The 25,887-nt window shown below is 38.4% G+C and overlaps 1 protein-coding gene across 5 annotated transcripts; it reads left to right on the plus strand.

Annotated features, from left to right (window-relative positions):
- Positions 1-940: 940 nt before the first annotated feature.
- Positions 941-22,554, plus strand: RNPC3 (RNA binding region (RNP1, RRM) containing 3). 5 transcript variants are annotated; one of them, XR_012678504.1, is made up of 16 exons: positions 941-1,216; positions 1,615-1,662; positions 2,148-2,263; positions 3,316-3,396; positions 9,349-9,460; positions 11,457-11,525; positions 13,430-13,587; positions 13,891-14,013; positions 14,577-14,686; positions 16,216-16,401; positions 16,784-16,878; positions 16,972-17,030; positions 18,637-18,769; positions 19,186-19,247; positions 20,476-22,210; positions 22,386-22,554. XR_012678504.1 is itself a non-coding variant. In XM_075182564.1 (16 exons), the coding sequence occupies exons 1-14, from the start codon at positions 956-958 to the stop codon at positions 19,243-19,245; spliced, it is 1,611 nt and encodes a 536-aa protein (XP_075038665.1). In that variant the 5' UTR covers positions 941-955; the 3' UTR covers positions 19,246-19,247; positions 20,476-20,508; positions 21,818-22,554. The 5 variants fall into 5 exon arrangements, 3 of the variants coding, with proteins under 3 accessions (XP_075038665.1, XP_075038664.1, XP_075038666.1); XR_012678505.1 differs by having other exon boundaries at positions 20,476-20,523; positions 21,818-22,554; XM_075182564.1 differs by having other exon boundaries at positions 20,476-20,508; positions 21,818-22,554.
- Positions 22,555-25,887: the final 3,333 nt, after the last annotated feature.

Consider the following 25,887-nt stretch of genomic DNA (forward strand, 5'->3'; position numbering starts at 1 on the left):
ACCCACTCCTCTACGCAGTCCAGGTACAATTATTGGTGCGAATCATAAAAGTTCAGGGTTTTTAATATATATTGTGGTGACCCACTCCTCTACGCAGTCCAGAAAGATACCTTTTTGCAACGTTTTGGACTAATAACTATATTGTGAGGTGTTCAGAATACACTGTAAATTAGTGGAAATGCTTGTTATTGAATGTTATTGAGGTTAATAATAGCCTAGGAGTGAAAATAAGCCCAAAAACTTGATTTTTAAACTTTTTATGTTTTTTTAAAAAAAAATCCGAATCCAATACCTTAAATCCGAACCGAGACCTTTCGTCAAGTGTTTTGCGAGACAAATCCGAACCTCAAAAATAACGAAAATCCGGATCCAAAACACAAAACACGAGACCTCAAAAGTCGCCGGTGCACATCCCTAATAAAAACTACTAAATAACGGTAGTAGTTAGCTGGATTTCAGCTCGCGGCTCAGGGAGCTGCGAGCTGAAATCCAGCGAGAAAATTATCGTAAGAACGCAAGATTTTCGGTGTTTCCGCCGACAATTGAATACCCCCCCTAAGTGTTTGAAAGATATATAACACGGTTTGGATTTTTTGGAATTTCTAGCAAAGTTTAATTTTCTATCATTATATTTGCCATTCCTTTTAACAAACTGGAACTGTGATTTCTCTTATGATGCTGCCCCTGCCCGCCCCCCCCCCCCCCCCAAAGTATGGGCAATTTTTTAAAATAGTTTTTTTTACAAATACAGTCGGTAGGTATATTCATTCTTCATTCATATTTCAGTTAAAACCACCGTTTTATTTTATACATACATAAGTGTGTGTGCGGGCATTTGCTCAGACTTAACTGTACTCAGAAACGAGACGTTTTAGGTTCTTTGCATTTCATACAGCAATCGCAAGGTGGCAGTGTGCTAGTAACGTCAAGATTTAAACGTGCCCTCAAGACGGCGATGGTTGGCAGTTATGTCAAAGTAAACACAAGATGGCTACCACACACCAAATCTCGCAGATCATCACACGGGATTAACGTGAACTGGCGGAAGTTTGTCTACACGGATTGGAGTGATGTACAAATGGAGATTATGGAAAGGAAAACACTACTGATTCGGCATCTCCCTTCCGACCTTATCCCGGAGGATCAGAGAAAACTGTTGGAGAAGAGTGGAGCGGAAAGTGTTCGCATATGTTCCGGTAGAACCCGGGGGAGCTTGGTGAGAAAAATGTGACATAAACAGAGGGAAAGATGGAAAGGCTGATGAGAGATAGAGATGGGAGTGCGATTACGGAAGCCGGTGATAGAAAGGGGGATACATATTCCGACTATGGAGAGGACATATACTGACTATGGAGAGAGATGGGGAGGACATATGCCGACTGTGAAGAGAAATGGGGGGTGACATATGGCGACTGTGGGGAGAGAGATGGGGGGGGACATATGGCGACTGTGGGGAGAGAGATATGTTGGAGATATGTGGTGGGGCATATCCAAATTTGATGAGGGAGAGAGTTTGGCAGAAAAGAAGTAGATGATAGTGAGATATTTAGTGTTTTGTATTTGTATGTAAGCAGCATATATACTCTAATGCAACTTTTTTTCAATTTCTTTTAGAAAAATGTAGCTTACGCAACATACCCAAATAAATTTGCAGCTGCAAAGGTTTGTGAACTTAAGTCCTACATAACTATATACATGGCATTGGGTGTCATTTAGTAAAGCTTGCTTTTTTGCACAGGTCTTATTTGTGCATATGATATAGCTAGTATATACAATTTGTGTTGTGCCTAGCATCACATTCTATTCATATAAATGGCAATAAGTCAATAATAGTTTGCTGAAAAGTACAAACTATTGTCCGTACATGCAAGCACATTCCTTGTACTGTTTTTTGTGGGTTTTTTCATGCTATACCTCTTAATGCTTTTTTTTCACTTATTTTTAAATATGTCATTGTTTGCTGTTTCCATAAATACTTTAGAACGCCACCAAAACAAAAATACATTTTATATCTCAGTGTGCTAAAACACAGTGTGGAAAAACAGGCAGGGGTATTTGATTTGATGCTGTAAAAGTATTCTGATCATTAAATTACAGTCTAGTTGTACAAATTCACTGGATATTTCCATGTTTGTTTCCATTTACAGGCTCTGTCAGTACTTCACCAGTTCACTGTATTAGGTCACACTCTTGTGGTTGAATATGCTAAGGAGGACCACATTCACTTACCAGACCAGCCTTCCTTCTCAACGAAAAAGAAAAGGTTTGTACACACTATTTTTTTTCTGCAAAAAAAAGAAAAACAATCTAAATATGGCTGGGTACACACTGCAGAAAGTTTCTTCCAAAGCGATATTGTTAATGATTTTACCAACGACTGAATGTCCCTATCAGCATGTCGATTCGTGTGTACACACTATGCACGTTTTTCAAGATTTACCTTCAGATCTGTGATCCTCATCTGTCATAGACAGGCTGAAAAGATTGTGATTTTGTAAACTCTTTGGAGATCTGCCTACATTTCTGGTTGTGAGTGCATACACACTTCAGAATTGGCACGGCATTGTTCCGTTGTATATAGATATTTTTAGTCCGTTTATAACATCAAATGATACGATGTGCTTTGTATAAAACAGGATCGTGGGAGCATACACACTAATGCAAATCGCTGATCTATCATCGTTCATCATGTGTTTGGCACAATAATCTGGTGAAAAACTTGTAGTGTGTACCCAGCCTTACGTCTAGGGATAGGAAACTTCTGGCTACATACCAAATTTATCACAGTGCATCCAGGGACTAGGCCTCAATGGGGCTTAAAATGTTAAAAAGTTCATCTTTGCCATGTTTTGACCCCTTAACCCTGCAGCATTTTAGTGCTGAGCTCTCATTGCAAAACAGCCAGGATTTCATATGCCACTAAATGGAAAGTACACCTTTGTACTCCTCTCCCTCACTGTCCGCCAACAACTATTTGCTACATGGACAGAATACTGGCAAGGCGCTGACCAAAGTTTTATTTTCCTTTTAAATAATCCACATTTATGGCTTTTTAAAATGCAATAGACAGAGCTAGATCTATAGTTCTAGTATGTAAATACAATTCCCTTACTATTGTTTACTGCTGGCTAAATATGTTTTAAGGAGTGTATTTAAGAGTTCCTCTATATGTTCTCTTCAGGAAATGGATATTAAGTAGTCCTCTGTCTGGCCCCCACACTGCTTTTTAAATCGCATGAGACAGATTGTATGTATGAGTAAATATTCTGTGCTACTTTATCTAATCTAACACCAGCTTCTTGACATTTTTAACAGTGGAGAAAAAACAGATACAAGTAAAGAAACCAAACTCCCAGACCAGGTCTCCATTGAGAGAGGAGTAGCACCCAATCATGGGTTTGTATATTATATGTACTGTGTAGATTAATTATGGTGTTTTCATCATTTTTTTTTTATTTTTTTTTCTGTCTTATTGAGAGATGAATGGATAATACAATTAATTTGCCTAGAACAATTAAAGGTGTTGCTAAATCTGCTTTCTGAGTTTAACTTTTAGATTTGTGCCATGGTTTTTCTCTCTGGCACATAATCCCCTCATCTCCTTCCTATGTGTAAGCAAATAGAATGACCTTGCAGCTCGATTCTTGGTCTACACTACTCCATGCTGGAAAATCTAATTAAACAAAATGTTGATATACAAAACATAAAATTCTAAAAATACTTGCACAGAGCAGTTGTATGATTCTGTTTGTAGAGTGAGATTATGTTGTATGTTTCTGACACACAGCTGTTGGATGTACCAGAAAGATTCCAGCAGGTGTAACATTTTTCATTATTCTTGTGTTTTCATTGGTCACTACCTAGATGGGTATTGTGCGCTGGTTAAATATTAATGGAAAATCAATTTCAGGTTTCCTTGAAATTATATGGTAAACATTTTAGTTTTATAATATAGTTATATGGTAATATACTGATTTTGTTTTTATATTGCTTTATTATCAAGCCTTTTTCCATCTTCTGGGGAGAAAGGGTTTGACAACCTCCTGTTTTCAGAGATAGCACACTAGTGAGATATCTTCTGGCCATTCTGCAATGCAGATGCTGTGTTGGTTTGAAAATGTTTGCTGGAGAGTTAAAATAAAAATTAGGGATTCAAACTGACTGAAATGACAACTGATCTGACCATTCTCTGAGGCGTCAGCTGTCATTTCATTTTTTGCGTCGGTCACCAATACAAATGAGTACATCAGACCGCTACTACCCATGCGTACTTTAGGGCAATGGTCGATTCACCGACCAATTGTGGAAAACCCTTTTAATGCATTAAAACTTAAACTTGGTCAGCTGGACAAATTAGCGGTTAAAAATAGAATGTTGATGCTAGATGATTAAGCCAAGTTAGTGTTTTCTCTTTGTGTTGTGATTAAGTAAATGTATATCTTTTCCTGTTGCACCATTCTTCTGATTATAATATCAATGTAAATTTCTTTTATATCGTAGGGGGGACACTTATACTGGTTTGGCACTTAAAGATTATCTGTTCTAGTTTGTAACTCTTTATCCTTCTATATCCACCCCCTGCAGGAAACTCAGATTTTTTTGAGTGGCTACTGGATTACGGTACCGAGCAGCTTGTGCCAACTTTAATTTTAATTTGTAATTTATTTTAAATTGGGTGCCATTTTAAATCTTTAACCACTATGGCGGCATGGAGGGTTGGTGGCATTGATACAGCCTGTAAATGCCTAGAGCAGGCTAAGGAGCTACCTTTCCTCCAGTCACCCCCTGTTCCCTACATGAGACTGCTTACAGCTGGTTCCGGCCACTGCTTTCGCAGGTAGTATAACCCTGCTACTGTGCCATCGGACAAGACTGCTGACTTAAGGTAAGTGACCTCCACTCTCCTGTCTAGGTGAGTGGAGCACAGTAGTGATCAACCCCTGGCTACTCGAGTCTGATATCCTGTGCTAGGGAGGCAGGCCAGGTGGTAGGGGTTGCTGCGGGGCTCCTCACTAGGCAGTCTGGCCCTATACTTGGGGCGGAGAGGGAAGCCCACCATAATAGACACTTTACGTGCAGCATACTTGGCTGAGCAATAGGTGACCTACGTGCCTGTGAGGGGGCCAATGACAGGAGTAGCCTGGGCTAGAGCTTTGGCCCAGCCTATCTCTGAGCTAACACAGCTCACCTCACATCCTCTTGGGGTGGATGATGTGAACCTCCTTTTCATTGCTTCTGGTGAAACCTCAGGGAATGAGGCAATTCAGCGGAGGGGTTCGGCCAGGGATCCTTTGGCTTTGTGATGAGCAATTTGGATTTAAAGCCTATCAAGGCCTTGATAGACTTTTCTCGTTTTTAGAGAGGCCCCTAGAACCGACCTTTACAGCTAGGACTCCAGTAGCCTAGTCTTGTGAGGGATCATGAGGGGAGGTTGTGGCTGATGATCAGACATGAAGGACTCTTCTTACTTTTACAGGGATTCCACTAAAAGGCAAGGTTTGGATAATTTAGTGCAGTCCATATGGCATGCTTTAGGATCCGGTAGTGTCTGACAGTACGCTGTTTAAAAGGAAGACAAAACCGTTTCCTTCCCTCTTCCCCCTCAGTTGGAGGACTTGTCATGTGAAGCATGGACTAAACTTGTACACAAGTTTCAGGTATCATGCAGACCCTTTATCCTCTCACCAAAGATGTTGTTGATAATGGGTATCCTCAATCAAGGTGGATGCCCCCATAGCACAGTTGTTCAAAAACAGCTACTATTCTAATCCCTAATGCTTCAGCGAATAGGGATGACACCAATTGAAAATGTGAGGCCATCTGTAAGTCTTTAAATGTAGCTCAGGGTCCTTTCTGACCCTTTTTACCCTCTGTATAGGTTAATAGGGTGCTGGAAAAGTGGATTGTGTAGCTATTTGAGGAGTTGCTATCAGGCAGACTCGGTTCTGATCTGCTGATCTTGGAACACATTCGTGAGGCATCCACAAATCTGGGGTAAGATGCTATTCTCATTTGAGCTAGGGTTTTATCCCCTGTGGTCTCAGCACACCGTACACTGCCTTAATGCCTGGCTGCGAGCAGAAGTAGTTTCCAGTAACTTCCTTTCAGTTAGCTCGTTTGCTTCTTTTCATGCTAGAAAGTTTGATAAAGAATTTAGACCTAATTATTTTAAAGTTCAGAGCGTTACTGTTTGTATTTTTTTTTTTTTTTTTTTCAAAAGAGAAAGGCAAGCAATTTTAGCAGAGAGTGAGGCAGTTCATAGGGCAAAACACTCTTTTAAGCCTAAGGTGGTTTCCAAGTTTCATTTAAACAAGAAAATTGTGAAACGGGCATTGCGTTAGGGTTAGATTCCGAGCAGGGGGGATTTGCTGATTTGTTTGGAGTGTTTAGAGCTCTAAAAACCTCTGCAAATAGGATTCTTGATTTACACAAAACCAATGATCTTTTGTTCCTTTATGATGTGCACAAAAGTTGGTAGCCTGCATGAAATCAAACAATTACAAGGGTGGATTACTTTGGTGATCAGACAGGCTTACATTCGGACACTGCCCCTCATAATCTAATGGCGCATTCTACTGTATTCGTGAATGCCTCCTGGACGGCGTGGGACGGGTCCTCTACTAAGCGGCTCTCTAGAGTGGCCACCTGGTCTTTGGTGCATACATTTATTATGTTTTACAAGTTCAATGTTGTTTGCGTCAAAAGATGCCAGGTTTGTACATAAGGTGCTCTACACTGCCACTTCTGAGCATACCAACACGTAAGGATAGCTCTGGGAACTACACAGTGTCAGTGTCCCCTAATAGGATGTAAGAGTGACCTGGATTTTTATACGTGCGTTAAATCCATTTTCTCTTTCATCCAGTCTGGGGGACACTGCTTACCCTGGGTTGTGGAGGGGAGCCCGGGAGTTGGCACCTAGCTAGTTAATCTTTAGCACTGCTGACAGACCCCTCCCCTCTACAATCTCCCCGCCTCTTCCTCAGTTTTTTCTAGGTTCCCAAAGGAGTTGAGCTAATTAGAAACAGCTAGTAATTTATTTTATATATAACTTAATTTTTTTTTCTTTATTTTTACAGTTTAGCATTAGGGCAGAGCTGGGAGTGTGTTCTATATATAGAGAACACACTCACAGAATCTGGCAGCGGTGACAGGACTCTGTCAGAGAGAGCAGACTGCTCTCAATGGCAGAGCATTAACGGTCACAGGATAGAGTGACAAGCGGTCTCACCGGACCGCTGTCACTCTAGGAAGCTCCACGGTAACCGGCGCTGCCATTAGGCATAGAGCGCCGCCTATCGCATCACCTCGCCGGCGGTCATGATTTTTTTCAATGGACCGCGGAGGTACAGAAAGGAGAGGAGAGAAAACAGGGCCATACCAAGATCCCCCCTCAGGTGAATAGGAGGGGGCATCGGGGTACTAACGCTGCAGGAGACCTCTAAGAGGCCTCCAAAACTCTGCCAAATACATCAATAAAGTTCCTTTTTTTTTAAAAAAAAAAGGAGAGACAGAAAAGCTGCAGAGGGGGAACTATCACAAGAGCTCCCCTGCTCTCAGCACAAATGGTACAGTCCGGACTCTGGCGCCAAACAGAAGTCCGGGAAGGAACTTCTCTCCAAGGGAGCAGACACCAGGGCACTGCTGTTGGACTTCTCCCCTGAGTGGCCCTTTTGGCTAAGTACCAAAACCCTTTCTTTAACCATTTACTGACTGTTTATGTGGTTACAGGAGGGAGGCTAGTAGGATTGTAAAAATCTTCTTACTTGCACATATATCTTTTCATTGTCACACACATACAAGTACAGCTTTTATTACACAATAGTCTGTTACTTGTTCTATACTCTCTCGCTCTCAAAATATCTCTTATGTAAGTGTGTGTGGTGTGCTTTTCCTTTTTAAAATGACAGAAAAGACATACCGTATGTCAATATTTTCTTACAGGGAGTCCAGTATATCCAGCCTCCATATGTTCCACCCACGGCTCCTTGGGATCTTAATTTGGTCCTTAATATGCTTCAGAAGCCTCCCTTTGAACCGTTACAGTTTGCAGAGTTGCGGTTCTTAACATGGAAAGTGGTTTTTCTTCTTGCTATTGCCTCAGCCTGGAGAGTTTCCGAGCTGGGGGCGCTGTTTTGTTGAGAACCTTATCTTGTGTTTCATGATGACAGAGCAGTCCTCAGAACGGTTCCATCGTTTCTGCCAAAGGTAGTTTCTGGTTTTCATGTAAATCAGGAAATGGTAGTTTCGGTGTTCACAGAAGACCCTCAAGGGCCTGGAGCAGGTATTATGAAATTTCTGGATGTAGTCAGAGCTCTCCGAATCTATGTTCAGAGAACTTCAAAGATTCGAAGCACAGATTCTTTATTTGATTTCTCAAGACGCGGATGGCCAGCCTCAAAGCAATCTATTGCTTGATGGCTTACACTCGCTATTAAGCAGGCTTAAATCAATGCTAACCGTCCTGTGCCAGATCGTATTGTTGCCTATTCTACCCATTCTGTAGGGGCGTCTGGGGCTGCACGAAATGGGGCCTCAGCGGATCAGTTATGCAGAGCAGCCACCTGGTCCTCGGTCCATACGTTTACAACATTTTAACAATTCAATGTCTTTGTGTCGGCAGACGCCAGTTTTGGCCATTGGTTAAGCTTGCGAGCAGGGCCTTCTCACCTCTTTGTTTGTTTTACCCAGTTTGTTTATTAGTTTATTATGTTTGTCCCCAATTGTAAAGCGCTACGGAATATGTTGGCGCTAAATAAATAAATGATAGTGCTCTACGTGCTGGGCTATCGGAGCGGTCCCTCCCTTCAAGGGGAATGCTTTAGAAAGTCCCCATGATAAGCAGTGTCCCCTAGATGGATGAAAGAGAAAAGAGGATTTTTATACTTGCGATAAATCCGTTTCTCTGATTCCTTCTGGGGGACACTGCGTTCCCACCCTTCTGCTCTTTTTCTGTATGTTCTTGGTTGATTGGCCTATCTTCTTTGGGGCTTTATAATTAAACTGAGACTTTAGGGGGTTTGCAGTGGGAAGTGTCTGTCGGCAGCTCTCAGAATTAACTAGTTAAGTGCCAACTCCTCCTCCCCCTCACACAACCCCATGGTGAGCAGTGTCCCTCAGAAGGAATCAGAGAAACGGATTTATCGTTAGCATAAAAATCTTTTCTCTGTCTCTGAGTTTCCCACTGAGAGGGAATATAAAGGGAGAATGAGTTACAGAATTAGAACAGATATTGTTAAAGTGACAAACTCTTGGTTGGGTTCTCTATACCCCAGAATTGGTGTCCCCCAAGGGATTCCGAGAAGAGTATTTAGTACAAGCATTAATATCCCGTTTGTCTTTTCTCAGACTTGTGTTTCCAATAAGATCCAGTCTGAAGTACCTATACCCCCCCCCTACAAGCACCATTTTGGCAAACATTGCAAATGCCTTGGCAAGTGTTCCTAAATTCTATGTGCAGGTAAAACTTTTCTCGCTTAAGTATATTTGTGTATCTTTAAGTTTTTTGTTTTTGATCTTTGCTATCCAATGTCTCTTCATTAGTTCATAAATCAAACACACATATAAATACAGAATTGTTTAGGTATTGCAATAAGCTTTGAATTAGTAGATTTATTATTGGTTGTAGTTATGTTATAGCTACAATAACGTAGTAGTAGCTGAGACCATGGTGCCTAGTGTGTGGGTGTGCACTGTCTTCTATTGCATTAAGTGTTGCTCCAAATTAAGTAGTTAATCTAAAGTGCAGATAGAAAGAGGACTGAGTTCTAGTTCTAGCCTAATGCTCTATAGACTATTTCTGACTTTCTGCTGCTTTATGCCTCACAGTGATAATTAAAATACATGCTGCTAGTTAGTTGTCCAACCATTTGAATTTCAAGCAAATTAATTTTAAGGGACAGCCATCACCACTTGCTACATGGATTGGACAGTTGAGATAAGAGAGGGTTGCTTAAAACTGTACTTTCCCTTTAAACCCCACTTTCTGGAGGCAGGGCACTTCTAATAAGCAGGATCAAGTAGGCCCACATGCTAGTACAGGCCTTTAGTTTAATTTTAGTCATCCTTACTTTTTACATGGATCTTGGTCAGATTAGCTCCACTAACTGAACCATAGTGAGCTAAAGCCCTTGTGAGTTCAGTATACCAATATATATATATATATATATATTTGTGTGTCTTCATGGTAAGCACTGCCCCTTAATGCTTTTGGTAGATGGTAGAACACCTAGAGCCTCTGGAACAAATTTCACCTGGATAAGTAATGCTGTGATTATGGAACAGTTTCTTTTGTCTCCATTGTATTTAAGTTGTCTTAGCACCTTCTTGTTATCTTACTCTACCTTCTATTCCTCTGTGTGAACTGTTATTAGAAGGATAATTGGAATATTCACAGCAGCATATGTTATTTCATGATGAGTGTTTCTTTTTTGGGGTAGATTTGCTAAAGGAAAAGTTTATTCTAGCTATGATTTATCTAGTGCATTCTAGAAAATGATTAATGTTTAGAAGCTTTAGTAAATCTATCCTTTTTGAGGTAGTGACCTGTTCACCTTTATGATCCAGTAAGTGAGGACAGAGAATCATGTGACCGGCGCAATATCATGAAGTCAGGAGGAGAATGGAGGCATATGGTAAACCTTATGAAAAGAGCAGGGTGCTCCAAACAGCACACACAGATGTCAAAATGATACAGAATGATTGTTGAACCAGTGCTGCTCTATGTGAAACCACTGCTCACACATCCAATATCTGTTTCAGTATAATGTTCATTTAAAAATGTCTGCTGTATTACTGTCAAGGGATGGGAAACACACCATAATGCACATAATATGGTATATAATGTAATCGCCCATTAAAAAATTATCTTTGTCTCTTTCCTGCCATTGGGGCACACTGCGGGACATTGTGGTATAGTAGTGGGACTAGGAGTTTATGCACTTATTAACTTGTTTGATCTTCACTCTCCTCTTCTACCATGCCCCCCCCCCCTCTCCTGTAGATGCCTCAGTTTTTTTTAAAGTGCCTAGGAGATAGGACATGTTTTCCAAGAGGTGCAAGGTAAGTGAGCGATGCTGCTGCTTCCCTTCGCAGGGACCCAGGGTGAATAGAGCCAAAAGACTATTCACCCCTCTGGGTCTTAAGATCGACCCTCGCGCTGCACCTGAAAGGGAAAATGAAATAACAACATGTAAAACCTAAAACTAAACTAAGTATAGGCAGGAGCCTATACAAACGTGTCCTATCTCCTAGGCACTTTTAAAAAACTGAGGTATCTACAGATGAGGAGGTGCATAGTAGGGGAGGAGAGTGAAGATCAAACAAGTTAAGTGCCTACTCCTAGTCTCACTACTATACCCCAATGTCTCGCAGTGTCCCCCATTGGAGTAAGAGAAATCAATTTTACGGTGATTAAAAATCTTCTTATTAATTAGTGGATCTTTATTTTATGTTAGGTTTTACACTTGATGAATAAAATGAATCTGCCAGCTCCCTTTGGGCCTCTTACTGCACAGCCTCCCCTGGTGAGTATAGTTTTTGCTGTGTACCATCGTATGAATTAAATAAGACCGGATAGCTATCCTAATTTTTGGGACTGGTAAAACTAGCAACTGTGTTAATAGTTTTCAGGTTAGTGATGTAAATATTGTACCCACTTCTAACTCGGCATGCAGCTCTCCTTTTTTTTTTTTTTTTTTTTTTTTTTTTTTTTTTTATGCATTTAGTACTTTTGCACTTTTATAAACGGACACGTTTTCTTTTGTGTAAATGCTCCTGATTGTCAGCCTAGTTCGTGCGCAGGTGCATTTTCCTGGAAAAGTGCGATGACAGGTGCAAAAAAAACCCCATCCCAATGAAAGTATAGGATGAGGCCTGATTATCAGCACTTTCTGAGTACTCATAAAATTGAAGGCCTTTTGCAGGTATGAAAATGTTGTCAGGCAACACTCACCTAAATGCTCCACCCCTTGATTTCATTTAATTATTCTCTTACCGTAAATCTTGTTTTTCCAAGTGGTTGTGAAAGTTTGTATTTATATGCTTAACCTGCAATCAGCAGGGAATGATGACCCTGAACTTCTTAACACCACACATAAAGGAAATGAAAATTGTACATAACATACATAGTCATCTTTCTGGCTTGTCTTCAAAAACCGGGTGCGTTTGTGCAAAAATACGTGTGCCATGTCACAAAATAGTGTTTGTTCTTTGGAGTCCTGCATATGCCTGCAGTCTCTTCACTTTGCACTCCTGTAATTATTACAGACTTGCAGCACACTGGCAAGCATTAATCTTGTGTTTTACCTCTTGCTTGGGTTATACTTTTACTTATTTTTTTTTTGGGTACACGCTGTTATGGATGCATACTTTAATTTAAACATATTTATTTTCAGATGAAGTGGAACACAATTATGTAAAATTTGAGGACTTTTTAGAGAATTGTTGGTGTAGCTATAGTGATCTACAGAAAATGTAACTTGCTAAATAATACACTTGTTTAGCTTTTGGGTGGTTAATTTTATTCCTTAGATACTTTAAGTCTTCTTATCCTGAAGCTGGCCTTACATATTGTAGCGATCAGGCAGTTGGTCCAGTATCGCAGTGTGTATGGTGCAAAAGCAGAAGAGATGCCTGATGAGGACTCTAGAAATCTAGGATAATTTTATGAGCATGTTCATAAATGTTGTCGGTAGATGACCACAGATGGCCCCTTTAAGACCTCATGGTGGTCATTCATTTGTTTTGATACAATGGGCATTAAAAAAACCTAATACCTAGCCCAGTGGTTATTGTTTTAGCACAATGACTCATGTTTTTGACATGTATCTACATGTTGTATCTGGAAGCACACTTCAGTCCATTCATTTCAGTTTGCGATGAAGTAGTAATTCGTTAGTTATGTCTCTGATAAAAGACTGACACTTCACCTTTGTTAAATTCCTCACAAAAGAAGGTAATATGGCAGATTCTATTGTGGAATATGAATAGATGTTCCCTGTGATTGATACTGCACCTTTAAAATTGATTCTCTACCCCAATTAGCATCAGACTAGTATTTCAATCAAACATGATCCTCATTCTGAAAGGCCTGTAAAAGTGGCTATCCCAGCAGTTTTAAAGAACTAGAATAGACTTCCACTTTTCTCTTATATCCTCTTAACTTCATTCCTTCATAGGTAGGTAGCTTATGTATCTAGTGCCCTTCTGTTTTTAATACCTCAATTTTGGCAAAAGAAAATTCTTGCATATCTACTTGTGTGATTGTAACATCCAGACTGTGTTGCCTGTAGTCAGCCCTAAAATGTTGCTGGTTACTGTAAGTTAGCTTGGCATGTGTATTTATGACATTTAGCATTATACAAGCATTAGTTTGTGAAAAAGAAACAAGCTTTGTGTCATACTCTTGCAATTCCATTTTTTTTAACAGTATTCAGACTATTTGGCCGTGCCTTCACCATACCCACCAGTCCCACCTGACCTTCCTGAGAATCCTCCACTACCAGAGCTGGATGATGACTATGACATGGATGTTTCCAGCAGAGAAGAGTCTGAATATGAAAGTGGTGATGATGAAGAAAAAGAGATGTAGGTGTTAATGAAATTACTGTACAGAGCACATCTCTTCAGACAGTATGTTTCCTAAGGAAGGGGCAGTTGTCCACTTAGTGACCATAAACCACAGAACTGCCATGAAAGGCTACTGCTGAGTTTTAATATTGCCATTTAGCAAGTGACCATATTTGAAGTTTTAAACTTATGGATTTTCTAAAAGAAAACACTGTGCACTGCTATGACATTTTGCATGTTTAAGAAAGTAAAATTTATCAGACACTTGTCTGGTTCTCTGTTGCATAATATATTGCTGAAAGTCTTTGTTATACTGTTCAGTGTTGCTCGTATGAAAGAACTGGCAGAGCTGCTGCCCAAGAGACAACAGATAAAAAAACAATCCCGTCCACGAAAGAAGATGAAGATAAAGGACTTTGTAACTGTGCCTGCACCACCACACAGGTAAGTTATGGACTCTTGATAGCTTAATTGATCTTGGGTATTTCCAATACTAGTAGTCTGAGTAAAGCAAGAAACATTCTAAAAGCATTACCTGAAGTGTCCACCTTGAGTCAAGTTTATGCAGGTGTATACAGATTCCTAATATGTATTTTTTTTTTTTTGTGTTTGCTATTAAATAACTTTTAGCAGGGACAGTGTTGTGCGTTGGGACATGGGACATGGTTACCTTTGTGCTCCCACTCTTTTGCTAACGACCTTTGAGATCATACACATGGACAGGTGTATGATCCCAAAGTTAGATCTGGTTACAGACTATGGATATTTGATGATATGGTCACTTTAAAAAAATAATTTTTTTTTTTTTTTTTTTAAAGTGACCATATCTAAATAAATTTTTTATATATATATATATATATATATATATATATATATATATATATATATATATATAGCTAGGCCAAGATTTTTGGTGGATATATCCTTCAGTCATGTGGCAATTATAGTTATTATATAAGGAACAAAGTTTACCTGTCCATTCTTATTTTTTATTTTTTTTATTTCAGCCACGCACATGCACCTTTGCTACCTTCTGAAGTCTTTGAGCAGCCATCTATAATAGGCATGAAAAAAATGGAACTTCATATTCCTGCTGACATGCCTGCATCTACAGATGGTAAACAGACTTAATCTACATGATTGTTTGCTAATAGTATTATATGTAAGAATTTCAGCAATTAAGGGAAAATAAACAAAAAAGCTTATTAAAATTATGTTTTGGGGCTCAAGGTACCTTTTGTGGTAATTATTAGAGCCAGAGTTGAGCTACTTCCTGATATCAGGTAGGGACTCCAACCTAACTGCTAGCCAAGAAGCCAAGATTACATACTTTACAATGTGATGGCCAGTTGGACAGGATTTATATAGAGACAAGTAAAATGTACACAGTTTATTTTCCTGTAGTTTGTACATAAATCAGGTCTGCCTCTAGGGATCCAGTGTCAGTAGTGAGAGATGCATCCATCAAGTAGACACATCCAAATTTGAGCACTTTATTTTAACCTCTTAGTTTCTTTCTGGGTCTCCCGTATCCATTTAGGGAACCGTATATTGGCCAGCAAAAGAGTTAGCATATTCCAAGAGGCACCATAATGGTTAGATTCTGACCAGGGTCCTACTTGTGTGTATATTCTGCTTGTGTTTGTGTGGGTTTCGTCCAGCTTCCCCGGTTTCATCTCACAATCCAAAAAACATACTGGTAGGTTAATTCGTTTCTGAGAAAATGGACCCTTATGTGTAGGGGCTGTGGCAGGAATTTTAAAATTTAACTCCATAGTGGCAGCAACTGTTATGAATGATTACATATTCTCTGAACACCACTGCATAATGTGATTGGCCCTATATAAATAAATGATAAAAATGATATCCTATTTTACAGACCATAAGATGCACCAGACCATATATCGTATTTAACTCTTACAAGGAAAAAGTAAATATATACTGCACTCAACTCTATACACAACCACCCCTGCATGCATTTACTTGTAGCAGCAACCTAATGCCTTCTCTGTCTACAGGGGCCAAGACCCCTGCATCTCATTGGTTACTCTACCTGCATTGCTGCTCCAGGATCAATGCAGTGGCTGCTTGCTCCCCCTGAAGATAAGATACACTTTTTAATGCCCAATTTTGGCTCCTGAAGATTTGTCTTAAAGTCCCCAAAATGATTTACAAAGTTCCATGTGAAATTTTAGCTGAGAACCTGCCAAAATGTCCTAACAAAAAAAAACAAAGACCTATAAAACTGACCTTTTTATTAGAACGTTTATAAAATATTAAAGAATGATTTAGTGTTCACCCTGTTTACTGACCCAGAATCAGCCTTACAGTAGCACTGGAATTTAGTGTCAAAGAAGTAAGAGGTTTTTTTTATCTGTAAAGAGTGCATGTTTGTCTCAGTGCCTACTTTTTAAACATGAACATTGTGCTACAGTTTCACATCTCAGACAGACCCCAAATACATAACTGCTGCCCTGGATTCTTTCACAAAGTGTGCAGTGCTTCTTTATAAATACAGTGATACTGGAAAAAGTCTGTATCTAGAAAATAAAAATAGTAATTTTGGGTATTACTTTAATTGGGAATATACTTGTCTGCATTAACAGTGCAAAATCAAGTTTTCATCTTCTTATTTCTGTCCTACAGCCACTGCTCCATGTTTAGAGACCGAAACAGCACTTGAAGGAACTGAGGAGCCTCCTGGATTTGGGAAGATCTTCCCTTCTCATGTTCCTAAGGACAAAGAGGAGGATGAGGAAGAAGAAGAGGAAGATTTTCCCAAGGACTTTATTTCCAGGAGAGAGCTGGAGAAAGGAAGGGTTTCTAAAGACGGTAACCATACATTCTCTTATACATATCTCTCTGATTTTTGGCATCAGTGTCTACTAGATTATTAATTTTTAAGAGAACATGGCATCTGTCCAATGGGATTTTTAGTGTTTAGTTTATGTATTTATTTGAAAGAGAAGGACATTCCTCCCACGTGTACCAACTGGACACTTTGGCCCAGTAAGTAACCGTTAAGAGTGACAATGTGCAGGGTGAAGTGGGAAGATGCAGACACTTATGTGCAATTAGTGAAGTGACAAACCTTGAACCCTATGTGAAGGTCAAAATATAGGTGAAAAATAACTAACACAACTAGTAAAAATGTCTGCGCTATAATAGGATTTTTGTGTAACTGTTGTACCTGCCCCTTTTTTTTTTTTTTAAGAAATGAGAAAACTATCTGTATTTAAGAGCTATAAGCCAGGAGAGCCAAATTGCAGACTCTATGTGAAAAATTTGTCAAAACAAGTTACTGAAAAGGTAAGCACAACATCCATATTGTATTACTATGTTCATGTGCACTTTTGTTTTCTACTATAATAGAATATTTGAATGTATTTAACTTTTCAACAGGACCTGAAGTTTATATTTGGAAGATTTATAGACACTTCATCTGAAACCGAAAAAAACATGTGAGTAACATTAGACTTGCAGGTTTATTTGTGTATAAGAGACTGCAGTACTAGCAGACTGTGTTAATATACCTTTCTAACACACTGTACTATAACTAATTATATGTGAAAATCCATTCACACCGAGGACCAAATGATAGCTACTTTTGTTTTGAGGTGCATCATACACACTCCATTAGAAGAAAAGTTGCATTCCTAACTTCTGAATGTTTCAAAATTTTTAAATCTTTTAAACGTGGTTGGGCCATTGCTCAAAATTTTTTATTTTAGTAATAATAAATGGCACAATGTGCTGTAATTCATAGCAACCTTACAGATGTGACTTTTTTTTTTTTTTTTTTTTGCCTAAAGCTAACAAACCAAACTAGGCACAAATCGGTTCGTATCTGTGCATGAAAATATAGGTCTTACTGATCAGGTTACATGGGTGCCATGCAGACTACAGTTGGAGATAGCTGCAATTTAGGCACACACTATGCCCTACCTCCCCCATAATCATCTTCCAACAAATATAAAACATCTGAAAATTTGTTAAGACCGTGAGAAATTATTATGGTGATGTTCCCCACACCTCTTAGATTGTAAGCTCATTTGGGCAGGGACATCTTTTTCTGCTTCAAGTCAAAGTGTTTGTTTGTGACATACTATGATCTCATAATGTGTCGGTGCTTTATAAATAAAAAAAATAACAACAATAATAATTATGACCTGGCAGAATAAGCAGTTGAACAATGACTATGTTCTGACAGATTCAGGTTAAATTAATCTAATTAGGGCTCATAAGATCTGGGCTGAGCTCTAACAGCTGGATCTGTCAAATTCGCTGCTCATGCCAAGCAGCCAGATTTGCCTGGCCCTGTATGGGCGGCTTAACTTGCACTAGGTGGCTACAATGAGTGTTCTGTTAGTGTGTTGTTCAAAAGTATAAATATTTGTGAACCTCTACGTAGAAGCTTCATACATTTGTATGGAAGCATGCAACATACAGAATGGGTTGCAGTCTCTTCCTAGAAAATATAGGATGACATGCTAGCAAGTTATACTGGAACTACTCTGACTTGATTTTAGAAGCACTCGCTAATTACATTTTTAGACAATTTAAAGTATAAGATTATAGTTTTATGATTGCAAGAATACCGTAGATCCAATTTAGTGAGCATTTGTTTGTGCTTGAGAATGGGCATTGTAATACAATGCATTGCGCGGGTCTGATCTGTGATGTGTAGCAGTTTGTATAGCAATTATATTATATTATCAAATTATTTAGTAAATGGACCAAAAATTCTATTTATAAAATAAGATTTGTTGTTTTGTTGTGTTGTGGCACGGTTTCGATCCAGCAGTCAAACTTTACAACCAAAAAATGATGCTTTCACTATATTGTCACTATGTGGTGTAATAGCTTACTTTTTTGTTACGAAATAAATATGTAAGATTTGACAGTTTTCCTTGAGAACCGTGGAAGATATTTGCCAACAAAGAAACAAACAAAATAAATATATAATGCTACTTTTTCTCTGTAAGGTATTAATAGAACTGGTCAATGTTTGGAAACCAACAACTACCACTATATCTCCCTGTTTATCTCTTCATCTTAACGTTACAGGTTCGACATTCGCTTGATGAAAGAAGGGAGGATGAAGGGACAAGCTTTCATAGGTTTTCCCAATGAGGAAGTGGCCGCAAAGGCATTAAAACAAATCCATGGATATTTACTCTTTGACAAACCGATTGTTATTGTATCCTTTTACATGGGTTTGTATTGTGCATATGATTTAGCAGATTGATTCCTTTTTAATAGATGCTGCAGCATTGTCAGAGGGGAAATTTGATTTTTATTTAACTTTAGGGCATGTTCTCGGTTTATTACTGTTGGAATGGATACATGTGTTCACTGTGCAGTAAATATATGTTTTAGTTTGGAGCTGAGCTGAGACCACTGATTTCTCTGGTGGCCAGAAGTAAAATGTGGTTCTTACCCACTAACATATAACAATAAAATTACACCAAAATCCTTTTTAATGGTAAGTAGACCTGTATGGGAAATGGTTCTACCCATTTGGCTCCTGACTAGAAAATGAGCACAGAGTTTGTATACCTGGGGCTTGCACCAAGATGCCTCTCTGTTTCATTAATTTCCTTAAATCACCTACAGCAATTTGCACGCTCAGCTCGACCCAAGCCTAACCCTGAAAAAGCACAGACCAAGAGATAGGGGTAAGTTATACAAGAACTTCCTTATGACGCTCCTGGATCAAGGCTAATTCTCAGGGACTTTTGCAATCTGAGTTATGTATTTATTTGCATACATGTAAGCTTACTTTTAACAGATGATTCATTCTCATGGGCAAACAACGATTTGACCTTTTTGTTGTCTGGTTGGCCAGCAGCAATTTTTGTTATTGAACAGTAATTGTAGTGTAATGAAAAATACTTTTTAATGCTTTTATTGATAATCCCTGAACTAAATCATGCTGGCAAATTATTTTTTTATTTTTGTTAGACTGCCATTTCATTATTGTTTTGTTTTTTTCAATTGCCTGTAATATCTACTAATTTTTCAGCGAGGGGAGCTATAATAAAACTATATTTCAGTAGGTTGTGTAAAAGCTAACATAATTATGTCAGTAAGGAAAAAAAAAAAGCATTGTAAACTATTAAATCACCACCTCTTCAGTATTTTATGTAGTTAATTTTGAGTATCCTTGTTCCAGCTGCTTGCCATAAATACGTATTTTGAGTCCTACAGTGACATGCAGGCTTGAGAAAGTTTTTCACTTGATCAGCCTTTTTTTTACGTGCTGTATCTCCAGCTATTCTGCGTTTTTGTCACTTTTATTTATGAGGGAAGACTAAACAATGTCATTTTTATACCAACTTCCACCTCCAATACAATACGGCATTACTTATGCCGTAATGGATCATTTGGAAGCTTGCAAGTAATAGAACCATGAAACTTGCAGGTGTATTTTAGACAACACAGCTTCCATAAAGTTTTTGTCCATGGCTTTTGCTAGTTGCCACCATTCACAGCTCCAGGATCAAACTCCCAGTTTTGACAGGTTTTTTTTCTTTGTTTGTTTTGATTTTTTAACTTTTTTTTTTTTTTTTAAACTTATCAATATTGTGCGTGAAACGTGGTGACATCAGATTGCAGTAGGCAGAGCAGACACAAAGCAGATTAGTTGCTCTGTTTCCTCTGGCAATTAGCAGAAGCCATGACCAGCTAGGGAGTTCCTACATAGCCCCACTTTAATGAAGGTACAATTGTCCTTTAGCCAGCACTGAAATTTGTGTTATAGAATGCAAACATATGGGCTTAAAAAGCCTCTAGTTTTCTTCCATGGCAACCTTGATACAGTACAACTTGGCAGTGTGCAATATGTCTTTTGTCAAGAATACAGACCATGCAGTGAAAACAGTTGTGCTATTCTTCTCCCTAAAGATGGCCGTGTAACTGCTGTTTGGCATGAAAAGCGTATCCTTTCATGTTGTATCCTTTATGAATTGATTTATTTAAGCCCCATACAATCAACTGAAGTAAGATTCATAGTAATATTCAAGATATGGTTCTTTTGCTTTATTTATATTCTGTAATTTTGAAATGGGTTATAGAGCTGTTTTCCACTCATCTGTAACTTTACCATGTAGGTGACAAGCATTGTACTAATGTATTGTGGTCTTCATAACCTTCAAAAGTTCACTCATCCGATCGGGTATAAAGAGCTCAGAATGACGTGTGCAATAGGGGAAGTGATTTCTACATTCTGTTTCACAGAAAGTTCAAAAACACTATTTCTGCAAACTGTACAAAGCTTCTCTTTAGCAAACTAACAAGGGCATACACATCCGATGCAGTGTTTCCCTCCTTATTCCATCAGCTCAGCACACAGTCAAAAAATTCTTTACAATGTTCTTTTTGATTTGCATTATTTCGCTGTCCTTTTACTAATGCCATTTTCACCTCCTGTACACATGACTTATAAAGAGGTATACTCTCAACAAAAAGCACCTCCATATTTGTTTTGTGGAGCAGCAAGTTGGCAATATGAAGAGAAATATAAATACAGTGTATGTGTCTGTGTGTGTGTGTGATATAGAATATATATATATATATATATATATATATATATATATATATATATATATATATATATATATATATATTTGTAGTGCAAATTTGTGAAGAGAGTATAGCTTGTGGTAAATAAGTATAGAAGAATAACGAGAGAGCACCGTAGCTTACTCTTTGACAATTACATGTGCCACAGAGATGACATGAAAATGCATTTTTAGCACAACACCTACCATTAATTATACAGTTTGCAACTATTTCCGATTAGATTTTTCTTTTTTTTTCAATAAGACTACAGCCACAATTTATATTAAATGATTTTGCTTCTGATCTAGATCTTCACAGCAATTATTACTGTGGATACTGTGGTCTTTCACATATATTGACATGTTGTTGGTTGCCAGGAAGTCTGTGATGCAATATTAAATTTTTGTTAATTATTTAACCCCACTGTCTCACCTTCCCTTCTTACCACTAACTACTCACTCATCTCTTGGCCCCCATTAGGAATTGCAGACACAGGGAATTCAACATAGCCAAGTAGTAATGGGGACTTAAAATCACCACAAAGTCAGTTTTTGGCCAATTTGGCCACTTCCACGCGTTACCGCTGCTTGGCCACACACTGGCTGATTCTGCCAGCGTAACTGATAAACCACTCTGCCTTTGTATACAGACATATGTTTGTTTTGTTTTCTAAATAAATGGTTAGATCTACTAGCCAGAAAAGGAGAACCCAAAGACAACTTACAGGGAGGAATTCAATTGGCCACAAGGTTCTGCAGGACATTGGCTCGATGTCTAACTGCGCACATTGCCAGGCAATATTGTTTTCTCCTCTGATTTCTATGGGATGCAAAAATGTAGTTAATGCTTTGACAACTGAATATTTGGTAACAAAAAAGTGGTGAAACTCATCCATATTTTCAGAAATAATACCTTTTATTTAACAAAGACTTGCTATCTATAGCAATAGCTAGCTCTAGCAAAATATCAGCTGTTTCTGCCACTACAATTAGTATTTATTAGATATTCAGGATTGTTTGCTGTGATATCAGTTTCCACAGGTCCAAGTAGGATTCTCTTTTGTTTCCTACTCACACAGGTAGGATTTTTGTTTTACACACACACAAATTTATATATCTGCTGAGTGAAATATCATTCATTGTATCTGTATAATGTTATGCATAAATGCTCTACGTTACTTATCTTTATTGATTTCATAGGCCAGCCAATGATCTCCTCTGGGGTATAGAGTTAACCTGTCTCTCATATTCCAGGTACAATGATATGGAGAATGATGCAGTCTCAGTGCATTGGACCCAAGGCACAGCTAACAGTGAGAAGCAAAAAATGTTAATTTCAAAATAATAGACTTTTGGATTGTACATTTTTATAATGAAAGTTTTTTGTTTATTGTGTAAATAAATGTTATTTTGGAAAAATTTATTGATTTTCTTTTCATAAGAGGTATTGCAACATTATTTGCTACAATAGGGATTGGAAATCTTTGGTTCAAATGCTTTAGCTAGCTAAATATCATGGCATATGTAATTCGGCAAGAGCCCGACTGTCAGAGTTTCCATTCTTGTCCTTTTGGGAGCAATTGTGTGCTGTGCAGTTATATAGTATATAATGTCAAGAATCATGGCAGGTAACATTGTGAATGTGATTTTGAATATTGAGTTTGAAAACATTGAAGCAGAATAATAGGACATACATCCAGATCAAGCAATCATTTAGATTGTTATACAAGCCTTAAAAATAAATATATATATTTACACTTAATCATTTTTACTAAACTGCTGGTTTGAAAAAATGGAGATGTTGCTATATAGCAACCAGTCAGATTCTAGCTGTCATTTTGTAGAATGTAATAAACAAATACTAACTAGAATCTGATTGGTTGCTATAGTCAACATCTCCACTTTTTCTAACCCGCAGTTTAGTAAATATACCCGTTAGCTTCCTTTCACTATGGAGTAACTTAAGACATCTAATACTTTTCTCTGTCTCTCTATATTTATTTCCATGCTGACCAGAAACACAAGTGCTATATTAATGAGCCCCAATAAGGTGCATACTGTCTTTAGGTGTCCAGAAGACATTTCTAAATATAACTGCTAAAAATTCCTCCCTAACATTCTTCATTATGTTATTGAGGCATTCCTTCACTTTAAGGTTGGCTACTGAACGCCAGGATTTCCTATCTTTTCATGGGTTTAATTTCATACACCTGTCCCAACGTTTATACATCTGGCCTTGAAGAATCATTTTATGTAATGCAACAAAGTTTGTAAAGCTATAGCTAGAAGCCAGATTAGTCCAATTTGAAATATGTAGGGACAATTGTAACTGTAAACAGGTAATGTTACCCGGTTGAATGTATAAACTAAAGGTTCTGCTCCTTTAACTATATAACACCTTTAGTCTGTGTCTTCTTGCCTTCTCTACCCTGCAGTCCAATTTATTTGGTCATGTCAAATATGCAACTCATTTTTGTCCAGTATAAAACACTGATGAAAATTTGTCTAGGTCTCATGTTCACAATGAATTGAAGAGATGTCAATTTAAGCTATATGTCATTTAGTAGAGTCTTAAATAGGCAAAGTTAGAGATAATGGGCCTGGTTTACATTAGGGGAGATAAATCCAACTGCTGCCTTAACAGATCTGCTTTGCCACACTGTGCCAACGCTGCCCCCATGCAATAAGTTGCCAGTGCTATAGCCTGGGCTGGTAAACGCTAGAAACAGGGGCAACAGATGGGGGTCGCGCTGCTTGGAGTCAGATGGTATAAATAAAAAAACAAATTACTCGGAGGTTCTCCTGTCAAGTGATATAAGACAATCCACAGTATACAAAATATAGCACTGCATTTAATGAGATTGACAATAGTCTGTATTCAGTGTAAGCTTAATTGACGATCACTAATAATACAAATGACCTGTATGATAAAAAATATATATATATATATAAACCAACAATAGATTAAAAACAAAACAAACAGATAACAACCGCAGCTGCAAAAAACGATGGTGTACACATATAAGATTGTCCAGAGACAAATGGATCCTTGGTTCTAAATCCGAAACATCAAAAGTAACCATGTGCACTAATCAATAATGAGGTCTTCACAGCAACTGCTATGAATATTAGCCCGTTAGTACGGCCTCCTCCATATACAAACGGTGTGTATGGCAAGAAAAAACTCAGTCACCTGATTTTGTAGTGGTCCACCAGAGGACCTGGTAATCCGATTTACGGACAATGTTACTGCCTCCAGATTTATCCAGCCTCCAAAGTGCCAGCTCCACTTGCAACCTAGATCCCAGGCATGATGCCGTCTTGTTTTCGGCTGGAACTCACTCGGCACAATCGGGCGGTTTACTTGGAGCCGATTATAATAGAAGCTATATATGGACCGGCAGATAGTAATCAAATCCCCAAGGGCACTTGGTAGGTGATGAGAGATATTTCGCCAATTAGATATAGCACACGTAAATAGTTCAATAAAAGGCTCATGCAGATCCTGATATAAAGCACACAGAACCCCGCTGACGCGTTTCGTGCCCACAGAGCACTTTCTCAAAGCTGCTGAGGGGTTTGTGAGACGTCCTTAAATAGAAGACTAGTCAACGGGTGTATTCATTATCTGTAAATCTCATCCAGGATGTTAAATTGTTTAATTGATGGCTTACGTTCCCACGCTGAACTTCAAAACACCCGTACCAAGGGTAGAGGTAAGCAGGGAATAGATAATGTTAAGTCACCTATATAGTCACTGATAGAATAAAAATCTTGTTTAGTGAAATATATCCAAGAGGTACATGAACATTCTAAAATGAACCTCATTTCTTGTCAGAACAATACATCAGACACCAGAAAAAAGCACACAAGAAAGAATTCGGTAACACTCTATAGCCAAAAGCACAGGCTTATGTCCATAGCTCCGTATCCAGGATTAATATATAAAAATATATCGCTGCAATGTTGAATAGACATAATAAAAATAATACAATAATAAAATAATAAATATCTTGCAAAATTAACACCTAACCCACATTTTCACCACAATAGGTTAGTATGAGAACCCATATCAGCATATAAAGGAGTTATTCTATCCCACTCCGGGGCTTAAGTCTCGTCATACATACATCATTAGAAATGAGAAAAACAGACACACAGCCGTGTGTCAGATCACACAGCTATGCATATACATGAACATATGTAATTAAACACCCATAAATGTAGGACACCCATGTTTGTAAAAAAAATATATACATCAATGTATTAAGTAAAACATCAACAATGTTACTATACTTTGTATAATCAAAGTCAACACATACCAAAGGTACTAAGGGAATATCAGTTCAGACAGTGATGATCCAACGCCTCGTTCAGACCAGATGGATTTAGAGTGGCCAGTTTAAAGATCCACGAGGATTCACAGAGACAGAGTTTTGAGAAGCGATCGCTCCTTCTCTCCGTATTGGTTACAAGTTCTACTCCTACTAATTTCAATCCACTAGGGTCACCCCCATGATGCTCAGAGAAATGCCTGGAGACGCTATGGTTTTGGACTTTATTACAGATATTCCTCCTATGTTGCCTGAATCGTGCTTTAAGGGATCTGGTGGTTCTCCCCACATACTGGAGTTTACCTCCACACTCCAAAACATACACTACATAGTTACTTTCACAGTTGATAAACCCTTTAATTGGAAATATATCACCAGTATGATTGGATGTAACAGTTTTAGATTTATTGGAGATGTGGTTG

This window comes from Mixophyes fleayi, chromosome 8 (genome assembly GCF_038048845.1).
Source record: "Mixophyes fleayi isolate aMixFle1 chromosome 8, aMixFle1.hap1, whole genome shotgun sequence".
NCBI lineage: Eukaryota > Metazoa > Chordata > Amphibia > Anura > Limnodynastidae > Mixophyes > Mixophyes fleayi.

Coding starts and splice junctions, on each gene's coding strand:
- RNPC3 (XM_075182563.1), top strand. CDS start 956: ATGGTTGGCAGTTATGTCAAAGTAAACACAAGATGGCTACCACACACC. Junction 3,397..9,348: donor GGAGTAGCACCCAATCATGG/GTTTGTATATTA, acceptor GTCTTTTCTCAG/ACTTGTGTTTCCAATAAGAT. Junction 16,402..16,783: donor AGGAAGGGTTTCTAAAGACG/GTAACCATACAT, acceptor TTTTTTTTTAAG/AAATGAGAAAACTATCTGTA.